This window comes from Pristiophorus japonicus, chromosome 2, assembly GCF_044704955.1.
Source record: "Pristiophorus japonicus isolate sPriJap1 chromosome 2, sPriJap1.hap1, whole genome shotgun sequence".
Lineage (NCBI taxonomy): Eukaryota > Metazoa > Chordata > Chondrichthyes > Pristiophoridae > Pristiophorus > Pristiophorus japonicus.
The window spans coordinates 329,953,108-329,965,125 of record NC_091978.1 but is presented as its reverse complement, the minus strand read 5'-3'; the positions used below and the strand labels follow the sequence as shown (position 1 = coordinate 329,965,125).

Below are 12,018 nucleotides of genomic sequence, written 5' to 3'. Positions count from 1 at the left end.
AGGAGCAGGAGTAGGCCATACAGCCTCCTCGAGCCTGCTCCGCCATTCAATAAGATCATGGCTGATCTGATCATGAGCTCATCCCCATTTCCCCGCCCGCTCCCCATAACCCCTTATTCTTTAAGAAACTGTCTATTTCTGTCTTAAATTTATTCAATGTCCCAGCTTCCACAGCTCTCTGAGGCAGCAAATTCCACAGATTTACAACCCTAAGAAATTTCTCCTCACCTCTGTTTTAAATGGACAGTCCCCTTATTCTAAGATTATGCCCTCTAGTTCTAGTCTCCCCCATCAGTGGAAACATCCTCCTTGCATCCACGTTGTCAAGCCCCCTCATAATCTTATACGTTTTGATAAGATCACCTCTCATTCTTCTGAACTCCAATGAGTAAAGGCCCAACCTACTCAACCTTTCCTCATAAGTCAACCCCCTCATCCCCGGAATCAACCTAATGAATCTTCTCTGAACTGCCTCCAAAGCAAGTATATCCTTTTGTAAATATGGAAACCAAAAATGCACACAGTATTCCAAGTGTGGCCTCAGCAATACCTTTTTCTAGCTGTAGCAAGACGACTTCTGCTTTTATACTCCATCCCCTTCGCAATAAAGGCCAAGATACCATTGGCCTTCCTGATCACTTGCTGTACCTGAATCAGGAATAATTGCTATTTCTTATTCCATACTTTTTCATCTTCAACTGTAGACTATTATTATACCTGTAATTGTCTTTTGCATCCTCAACAGATAGCTGTTTAAATTCTTCGTACATCTTCCTGTTGAAGTGATCTCGGAGGAAGAAAGACCAGAAACGGAACAGTGTGTTCATTTCCTGGGACTGCCCAATTCCTAATCGCTTCCTCTCTGAAAAGTAAAGACAATACAATGTTCTTTTAAAATCAGCTTGAAACAACCTGGAAAAGGGATGGGTGTACTAGAACCAGAGCTGTCATGATTCAAAGTGTAACTTTTTAATATGACTTTAGCTGGAGAGTGAAGTATATTACAGATTGTGTTTAAATTGGCTAAGACATGGCGTGTCTTTGTGACTTAGGGTTATAGCCAGTACACAAAACTGGTTAGAGACATTCAAATTTCTATGTTTCCACGCTGCCTTACCGTGTTTGATGTTGCCTGTATTCAGAAATTAATTACATCAGACGATAATGATGTCTGGAGATGTTATGTATACAAGTTTGCAGACTGGATGAAACAGACAGTCATTACCTCTAATCTGACCCATCAGGAAATACTTTGAAAGAAATACAGTTGATAAAAAGTGCAACAATCTTAGCTGTCTAGACCATTGAAAAGGATCCATTTGGTATTCAGATAGCACCTCTCTGAAGTCCCAGAAAATGGGCCCCAGTTTCGAGCCGCGCCTAGAACGGCGCAGTCCCGACCTGGATACAAGTTTTTCACGCTACAAAGTGTGTCTAAAAAAAACCCTCCGGATTCTCCACCTCCCTGCAGGTCCTCTGGCCTTCGGCGCAGCGCAGCAGGAGCTGTAGGGGCGCGCATGTGCAGTAGCTCCAGGTGCCCAAAACTGTGTGGGAGGGGCCCAAGCATGCAGCCTCTAGCCCTGGCCGAATGGCCTCACTGGGGCTGCGTGAATAAGGCTCCTCCCACGGCCAGCTCCTGCTTCCTCCCGACCCGACCCGACTCCCGCTTCTGGACCGGACCGACCTGACTCCCGCTCCCCCCCGCCCCCGACACCGACCTGACTCCCGCCCCCGGACTGGACCCGACACCGACCTGACTCCCTCCCGCCCCCCCCTGGACTGGACCCGACCCGACTCAAGCTCCTCTCCCCTCCCGACATGACTTTTTTTTTTCTTTCTTTCTCTCTCTCTCTCTCTCTCTCACCCGACTCGCGCTCCTCCCCTCTCTTCCTACCCCCCCCCCCGACCAGACCCCCTCTTTCTCTCCTCTTTCCCCCCCCCCCCTTTCTCTCCTCCCCCCCCCCCCGACCCAAACTCCCTCCCACCATCCCGCTCCCCCCCCCCGACCCGACACCACCTACCTGTAAATCTGGTGCTGGGGACGGGCCCAGCCCGTTCAGCCTCCCTCCTCCCCCTTCTTTCCCCCCCCCACCCCAATCTCCTTTCCCCCCCCCACAATCTCCTTCCCCCCCCCACCCCAATCTCCTTCCCCCCCCCAATCTCCCTTTTATCCCCTTCTCCCCCCCTCCCTCCTCTTTCTCCCCTATCCCTCCCCCTTCCCCTTCCCTCCCTCGCTGTCAGAAACACAGACACTGACAGACAGAGAATGAGACACACACAGACAGAGATGGAGACACTGACAGAGACACACTGGGGGGGGGGATCCCAGCACGCAGTTGGAGGGCTCCCGGTGCTGCAGTCGGTAAGTAGAAAATCTTTTATTTATTGATTTTTTAAAAAAAAATTATCTTAATTTTTTTTGATTGATTTTATTGGTTGATGTATTGATGTATTTATCATTTATTATTGATGATGGCTCTTTATTTGTAAAACTGAAGTGTTTAATGTTTGTAAACTTCCCTTTAAACCCCACCCACCATTCCCTACGCCTGATTTTCTAAAGTGTAGACAAGGTTTTTTCGAGCGTACAAAAATCTTCACGTACTCTATTCTAAGTTAGTTTGGAGTAAGTTTTCACTGACGAAACTTTGAAAACAGGCGCAAGTGGTCGGACACGCCCCCTTTTGAAAAAAAAATTCTGTTCCAAAGTGAAACTGTTCTAACTGACTAGAACTGGAGCAAACTAAATGATGAGAATTCCGATTTCTAAGATCCTCCGTTCTACACCAGTTGCTCCTAAAAATCAGGAGCAAATCATGTGGAAACTTGGGGCCAAAGAGCTGTGGATTTTTCCTGTAATTTTTAGCTTTCAGTTTCACGGCCTACTTCATACAAAGCAGCTACGAGGAGCTTTATGATATTTGCATGGTATAAATCAAGTATTGTGCTACTAGTCTATTTCTGTATTCTTCGACATCATTTTCTCGTTTGTAAATACATTTGATTATTATTTTGGACATGAACAGGGTAGTACGACTGGTATTTTGAGTGGATAGGGATGTGTGGTGGGCAACCCAAGTGTTCTCCGGTGTATAATCCTGTGGTAAAGGGGTAACTTAATCCTATACCACGCTATTGTATTCATGATATGCAAACAGTGCAAGTTTCAGTTCATAGAAGACCTGGCCCTCATGTAGAAATTGTCTTTTGCTGTGCGTACAAGTCAAACCCAGGAGAACACCAGAACTGTAGCAATGAAGCTCTATGAAGGAATTCCCCAGCAGACTTCACGAAAATATGACATAGAACTCAAAATCATCAGAGCTCGATAATATTGCATGTTCTCCAGAGATTTACAACCTTGCAAGTCTCTGATAATAAAAACATATAACTTCCTTCTTCACCTACTTTCAGAAGCATGGGGCACTTCTTGGGTCGAACACCAAAGAACTGAACAATTAAGCAACATTTGAACACATTTTTTCACACCAGAATTTGTGCGTTTAGTTTCAGGTTAAAAATTAACTTTTAAAATGAATCAAAATCTTCAATTATGTGATAATTGCACTGGTAAATGTAGATGTTACATTTTTTGGCATCCAGCATTAGTAATCTAGATCATGAATAGATGTTCAGTCTATGCTGCCCCAAACACAATGTCAAAAAGCAACCGCCAGTTGTAAGGATGTGAGTTGAGACTGATCAAACACATTTAACATACAACCACCACCCCCCCGCACCTCCATCATACAGCATGTCAACATCTTTATGGTCTCTGGGACAGCCAAACTATGCTCAGTTGCATGTAACTGAGTCACAGCTACTGGAAACCAAGTTGAAACTGCTCAAACACAATTAACGCAGGACCCTTACAACCAAGAGAAGCAGTCTGTCCTGGATTAAAACCCACGACCCCAAGAGGTTCAGTGGCATTTGTCATTACTTGCTACATCACCCAAAATTCCCATCTTGATAATTTAATACATTAAAATATTTTTATTTTTACAGTGGTACACTAGAAAAGAAACCTTCATTATCTTAAGATCAGTCTAGTTCAAAACTGTAACGAGATTTTGAAATGAAAACACCGTACAAGCTTTTAGTATAAGCAACTGCTATTTTTGATGAATAATTTATGTGCACTTTACTCTTGAATGATCCAACCTCCACAAGATACAGGAAACAGGCTCACCATTTAAACACCTCCGACGATATTTGTGGTAAACTTGTTGGGTGAATCCATTTTCTCTTAAAAGCTCATGGGAAGGATGCTGGAACTTGGGCAGCGAGTTTGGTGTGCAACCGTAACTTCCAACAAATGGTGTACCTTCTGAAGGACTGGCATTTGAACTACTAAACAAACAAAAACAGCATCAAAGCTAGGAGTTTAATTTTTATTTTCCTCACTAGAGTATCTCTCATCTCGTGTCTTGTGGATCCAATGCTGAAGCTGGATTGTACTTTCTCCACTTTCTGGTCAGGAGTTTCCGCTAGTTTGGACTTTATTTTTCAGTGCAATTCGCCAGAAATCGGCCAAACTAATGCAAAAGAGCGTGGAATTTTAAGCGCTATTATGTTCGCGCACAATTTCCGTGATCTTTTGCGCTAGTTGAAAAATCATCCCATAAGCCGGCCCTGTCCACAAAACTGGCCACGTCCCCAGATCAAATTAATCACCATTGTGATTTTCTACTAATGGCACGGTTCGCAGGTCTTTGAGGAGGCACTTAAAATCAAGCTTCTTTTAAGCGCAAGGATACCAATAGACATGTTTTGAATTAAGTAGCTGACTACTGTACACCAATGTAACTTGTAAATGTTTCTCTATCATTTTTCTAAGTCAGTTTCAGTTTTTAAAAATCAGGTTACTCACAGGTGGTGGATTGGACACTGATTAAAAATACTTATTTTTTGTGATATACTAATTTTCAGCTGTATTAATAAAGCCGTACCAGATGACCATCGACTACATCAAGGGACATTTTTAATTCAAATTTTTAAAATTTAAATTAAGTTATATAACAGCTCGATGGCAGATTCTACGTTCATCAACGTGCAAATTAGTTTGAGCGAAAACTAGAGCAATTTGTGCCCGGATTGACGATATCGCACAAAGTGGAAAATCCAGGCCTCTACCCTGCCCCCTCGGTTTGTCTGTGCCTGTGACGATGTCTATTCTTGCTTTCCTACTGTTTCTGCTACCACTGCTTTCATAGTCTCCCCATATAGGTGGTAAAATTGCTGCTTAGTATTAGTGTCTGTGGAAGCGAAAGTATTTAAGTTTTAGGGTTAACTGGTTGTTTCAAAAGATTTATATTTACTTCTTGGTAGAACTTCTTCAAAGAATGAAAGGTTATCATTACTAAAAAGGGAAAGAAAAGGAAAATTCTTTTGAAACATGGCATTTGCTGTAATTTATGAACCTCTCGATCCATAAATCAGAAAGAATACTGATATTTAATGGTTGCCAGTACTTTGGAATTACTTTAAAACAAAACAATGAATGACATAAAAAGGAACAAAAAGAAAAGGATCAGTTCTGGAGGCATTTAGTTTGTTTTTCTGGACATTGTGACATTTACTCAATATTATAGTCTTCAACTGGAAGAGCAGGGAAATCTGGGTGCAACAGACCTGGAAAACAATTAGTGCAAGTTGAATTGCAGCAGTTCTAAACAACGCCCCTCTTTCTGCAACACTTTTGAGCAATGCAGTTCAGATGTCAAATTTATAACCAAAGCAAATGTCTGAGAAGGGGTCAGAGATTCAAAACTTGGAATCTTCCAGGCTGACATTTATATAAGTTACCCGAGTTACTGGATGGCTCTAACAAGGAAGGTTTTTAACACTCATTAATTCTCTGTAAACTAGTCATGAAAATAACTATTTTGCATTGCTGATGCAGAGTAAATCTGGAGTGCTACAGCTGCACACGATAATTTTACTCAGTATATTTTGTTTTGCCAAGGAAGTCATTTTTGTTAGTTTGGAAAACAGACATTCAAAACCAGTCTATGGCATTTGCAAGTTAGATGTAGATCTTTGCAAACTTCCTAACTATTCATTTCATCATAGGGTTAGATTTTCCACCTAGGCGAAGGAATTGAATGTAATATCTCCAAGTTTGCAGATGACACTAAGCTGGGTGGCAGTGTAAGCTGTGAGGAGGATGCTAAGAGGCTGCAGGGTGACTTGGACAGGTTAGCTGAGGGGGCAAATGCATGGCAGATGCAGTATAATGTAGATAAATGTGAGGTTATCCACTTTGGTGGCAAAAACAGGAAGGCAGATTATTATCTGAATGGTGACAGATTAGTAAAAGGGGAGATGCAATGAGACCTGGGTGTCGTGGTACATCAGTCATTGAAAGTTGGCATGCAGGTACAGCAGGGGGTGAAGAAGTCAAATGGCATGTTGGCCTTCATGGCGAGGGGATTAGAGTATAGGAGCAGGGAGGTCTTACTGCAGTTGTACAGGGCCTTCGTGAGGCCTTATCTTGAATATTGTGTACAGTTTTGATCTCCTAATCTGAGGAAGGACATTCTTGCTATTGAGGGAGTGCAGCGAAGGTTCATCAGACTGATTCCCGGGATGGCAGGACTGACATATGAAGAATGACTGGATCGACTAGGATTATATTCACTGGAATTTGAGGGGGGGATCTCATAGAAACATGTAAAATTCTGACGGGATTGGACAGGTTCGATGCAGAAAGAATATTCCTGATGTTGGGGAGTTCCAGAACCAGGGGGTCACAGTCTAAGGATAAGGGGTAAGCCATTTAGGACCGAGATGAGGAGAAACTTCTTCACTCAGAGAATTGTGAACCTGTGGAATTCTCTACCACAGAAAGTTAGATATATTCAGAAGGGAGTTAGATGTGGCCCTTACAGCTAAAGGGATCAAGGGTTATGGAGAGAAAGCAGGAATGGGGTGCTGAAGTTGCATGATCAGCCATGATCATATTGAATGGTGGTGCAGGCTCAAAGGGCCAAATGGCCTACTCCTGCACCTATTTTCTATGTAGCAAATCTAGCCTATTGTCACCAAATGGTAATACACATTGGGTTAAATAGAAATACATACTTTTGAATTACACATTTTAGTCATCAACAATGCTTTCTGTAGCATAAAAAACTAAATGTTTAAGAATGCAGCATGAACAATGAATAGAGGAACTTCCTGAAATTTGAGGAAAGTATCTCCTATTAAGCTATTCAGAGACATATCCAGTGTACAGATATGCCATAACCAGCATCTCAATTTCTGTCAATGTTGCAAATTTGCTGTCCCAATTATAGTACATATATAGAACTGCATTCTCCATTTTTGTGCACAAGTTATGAAATTGCTATTTATGCATTTGATGTACATCAACTAAGCATTTTTGTAAAATTGATGTAACTATGCAAGTATCCCAATATTGGCTTACAATTGCATTGTGTTTCTACACTAATAAAAATAATGTAGTCAGATTTATTAACAAAAGCATTTACCTAACAGATGACGTTCTTGGTCTGTGTTCTTTCGAATCCATAACCCAGCCAATATGACACTCAAGTGGTGGATTTGAACTATGTCTGGTCTTTCTTTTCCTTGGTGTCTGTAATAACAACCACCTTGAAGTTAAAAACTACCAATAACTTAGCTTCTGTCTCAGTAAATTACACTTTACCCTCAGTGTACACATTCACATCATGTATTTGGGCCAAGTCACTGTGAGGTCAGAAAGGGCCTGAGGTAAAGAGATTATGAGGTTAAATAGGGACGCATTGCAAGACTGGTACTGCACAAAATGAATATGATGATAAAAGTAATAAAACATAGCTTGATTTACACAGAATTAAAGGTGGCTGACTAGATTAAATTGCTTATCTTTGATAGTTTAGGTTTTAAAGTTTTCATTCTATTTTATGTAAGTTTTTGAATCACAAATTTAACGAGGATTCCTTTCATGCATTTCCCTGAAAGCGAACTCGCTTTCCAACAGAGAAAATTGTGTTTGGTAAAATAATGTTCTGGGAGGACCATAAAAATATTTTTGAAGTATTTCTTAAAGTACATTTTATAACCACAGATATATTGCAATATGTGGAGAAAGACAGAATAAAATAAATGGGAGGGGGAAGGAATAAAAAAAAAGCTAAAAGGAAAGCACCCAAATTGAGGTACTATACTACATAATCAGCAATATACCAGCATTCCATAATCCTGAGCAATGATACAAATAGACCTTGTATAAGGAGAACCTGCTGGATAATATGGCCATAGCTTTCAAAAAAAAAAATTAAAATCATGTATGATTTAAACAGAATACAATAGGTAAATAAATAAAACTGGAATGATAAAGATAATGGTAGATTTTTTATTTCAAATTAGTACTAAACTGATGCATACATTGCAAAGTGTAGTTCTCACTGGGCTGCCTATTCTCAATTGTGACGTTTTACAAAATACAAAAACTGAAGGTGACATCACTGTATATGCATTCAGAATACTGGGTCAAAAATAGTGGTACTTTAAGATCTATGTCACTCAAAATAAGAATAAACATTTATTATACCTCAATATCTAATGGTCGTCCTTCTTTCACAACAGGATAGAACCGTGGAGTTTTATTGGGATCCTGTAGCCTAGGTGTACGTGGAGTCCTTGGCGTTCTGGCAGGACATACTGGAGATTCTGGTACAGTTGTAGGCAAAGAACGGGCTAGGTTTGATGGTGGTGGCTCTGCAACACCAAACAGCTTGTTGGCTAACTCTTCAGCATAATCTGTCAGACACAAATATTTCAAGATTTGTTTCTTTAACACATTCTTTTGTTTTAAATAGTAGCTAAGTTGCACCACTAGTACAGAAGTGCGTTACATTCAAATGATTCAGATTCTGCTATTCTCAGGGGTGAATGCCCATTAGTTCATAGCTAGGTACTTAAAGGACACAAAATGGTACTTAAACAAACAGTAGTAAAAACCATGGGTTAAATGGAGGATGGCAAACATGCAGGCAAAGGGATGAGGGACTTCAGTTATGTGGAAAGAGGAGAGATGCTCCGAATGTTCTACTTATAGCAGAGAAGATTATGGGTAGATTTAATAGAAGTGTTCAAAAATGTGGGTTTTGAGAGTAAATAAGGAGAAACAGTTTAAATTGGAAGCAGGGTCTGTAACCAGGAGACTGATTTTAAGATAATTGGCAAAAGAATCAATGGGGAGAGGAGGATAAATTATTTTTTATATAGCGAGTTATGATGATCCGTAAGGATGGTGGAAGCAGATTCAATAGTAACTTTCAAAAAGGAATTCGATATATACTGAAAAGGAAAAAATTGCAAGGCTATGGGGAAAGAGCAGGGGAGTGGGACTTATTGGATAGCTCTTTCAAAGAAACACAATGGACCGAATGGCCGCTTTCTGTGCTGTTGTATTATTCTGTTTCTACAAATTGGAGATTCGGAGAAATTCCACAAATGGTCCCATGTTGCAGTAATTGATAATCAAACCCACTGTGCCGGTCTCAGCAGGGCATAGCAGCTGGGAAATGGAACAAGATTGCAGGTTGTCAGAAATCTGTAGTTGTAATTCCTTTGGAGTTCCCACATTAAGAGAGAAGCTTCGAGGATTGCTCATCATATTTTAAAGTTACTTTAAGTTGAACATGTACAAATTAGATACAGGATTTTTTATCAGAAAAATACTTAAGGATGACATTACTAAGCCCTATAAGTTTCAAATAAATTCCAGATGGCTGAATAGTAATGTTACAAAATCATAGAATAGTGCAGCACAGATGGCGACCATTCGGCCCATCGAGTGTGCGCCTGCTCTTTCAAAGAGAAATCCAGTTAGTCCCACTCCCCTGCTCGTTCCCCATATCTCTGCAATTTTTTCTGCTTCAAGTTGCACAGATTTTGTAAACCTTTCACAACACAAGCATGGCATAACATGGAAACTTTCAACATAGAAAGCAAGTTCCTCACCATTCCCCCCTTCAGTTTACAAACTAGGTTTAAATACAGATGCAAATTTGGATGTGCTAACTTTAAAGATGCAGTGTCCTATAACTGCAAATGCACCAAAAATAACCATAGTATGTGTTCATTTCAAATATCATTTCATTGCTCAAATATTGCCATTTTATGTAGAGATTATTTGTTTTTTGACGTCACGAAGTAATCATATATGCAGGTAGAACATCCGAAATCCGGAGTTCTAAAAATGAAATTTATGCAGATTGCAAGAGTTGTCCAGAATCCGGAAATATTTCCCGAAAACTGGACTTTTAAGCTGTACATGCCTTTTTCCAAACAGAAATAAAAAAAAAGACGCAGCGTGGCGGGTGCAATGCTCCGAAATCCGTAAATACACTAAAATCAGCCCACGGGTTTCAGAATTCAGGACGTCGGATTGTCGCCGAATTCCTGAAATACCCGAAACTCGACCCAGTGGTTTCTGGATTCGGGACATCGGATCGTCTCCGAAATCTGTAAATACCTGAAACTCGGTTCAGGGGTTTCTGGATTTGGGGCGTCAGATTTCTTCTCCGAAATCCAGAAAAAACAGAAAACCGGAATGGTCTCGGTCCTGAGGTTTCCGGTTTTGGGATGGTATACCTGTAGCTGCTAAATGGACATTCTAGTTTCACACTGTAAAGAATCAAAATTCAGCTTATTAAAAGCTGGGTGCAGTGACCTCTTGATATTTCATAAATTCCATATGGTACCAGATTGTTTTTTTTTTAAATAAATCTACAATAGTAAATATGGTTAAACAAAAATTTCACAATATATTTTATTTTCATGTTAAGTTCAAATGATCAAGAAACATGTTTTTAAAATGATGCAGCATCATGCTTTTAATAGAGATAAGAGTTGCAAAGCAACATATTAAAATGTCAATCTATGCCACCACCCCCCCCCCCCCCCGAGCTTGTTTCTTTTTTTCTCCTTATCTCTAATGGCAGCTGATAATTATTCCGCCATTCACACCCTATCCTGACTAATGTTTTTCTAACTCCTGGCATTACCATTTTAATCCATCCCATCATCCCTTTTGTCCCTCTAATCGCTCCTGCCTTCCACGCTATCACAGACCTTCCCTTTTGTTCTTTCTTCCCCATCTCCTTTCAGTGCTCGTTAAGAATGTGTTCTTTCCAAATACACTCCAGTTCTGACGAAGGGTCATCAACCCGAAACGTTAACTCTGCTTTCTCTCCACAGATGCTGCCTGACCCACTGAGATTTCCAGCATTTTCTGCTTTTATTCCAGATTCCAGCATACACAGTAATTTACTTATATATTAAAACTTTTGCTCCTTTGATACATGTACATGAGCAGCATGGCGGCCCCAACCTGAAAGAGACCATCAGCGGCAGGTCGGGTTCATAAAGGAGCGGCGACTGGAGCAGCGTGACAGCCCCAACCTGCAAGGGAACATCTGCGGCAGGTCAAGACCTTAAAAGGAGCAGCGGCCGGAGAGCAGGGCGGAGGCGTACCACTGCAAAGTACAACACGAGCTGGTGCAGGATGGTGCCGGCAACGAAAAGGGCGACCGGATTGGACGTCATCAAGGTCCAGGTCGGTGATTGGCATGTGGTACAGTAGGAGCGGCAAGGTTGGGGCAAAGGAGCGACGAGTGATCATGGAGCGACGCGATCTGGGCTCAGAAGGGGCGGGCCCAGAGGCAGCATGGGCCAGCCTACACTGCGATTGTGTGTGCACTAGGTCTGTGCAGCAGAGCTGGTCTCCAGTCGTCTTGGTTGATCCTTGCCACTGGACCAAGACCTAGCTCTGTTAAATCCATGTGGTGACTGGTGTGTAATGGCCACCACACATTAAAAAAACCCACGCACAGGCCTCTTCCATTGTTCAGCATGTAGTTCGGGACCTGGAATATTAGGTCCTTCATTGAAAAACCTGTGAACTCATCCCTTTTTGGCGTGAAAGCAAGTCGAAAAGAGAGTCGAGATAAATGGTTCATTCTCGGGTTGGCAATCAGTGGGGTGCCGCAGGGATCAGTG

General features: G+C 41.4%; 1 protein-coding gene across 5 annotated transcripts in view; it reads right to left on the bottom strand.

Moving 5' to 3' along the window:
* Positions 1-12,018, bottom strand: part of LOC139248186 (la-related protein 1B-like) — a 105,322-nt gene that overhangs the window by 15,208 nt on the left and 78,096 nt on the right. For 3 of the 5 annotated variants that reach the window (XM_070871928.1, XM_070871943.1, XM_070871953.1), the window contains 4 exons: positions 8,564-8,772; positions 7,497-7,603; positions 4,193-4,353; positions 718-862 (listed from right to left, as the gene is read on the bottom strand). In XM_070871928.1, the coding sequence (XP_070728029.1) occupies positions 718-862; positions 4,193-4,353; positions 7,497-7,603; positions 8,564-8,772 (622 nt within the window). The remainder of the gene's footprint in view (positions 1-717; positions 863-4,192; positions 4,354-7,496; positions 7,604-8,563; positions 8,773-12,018) is intronic. The other 2 variants (XM_070871936.1, XM_070871962.1) reach the window with 2 other exon arrangements.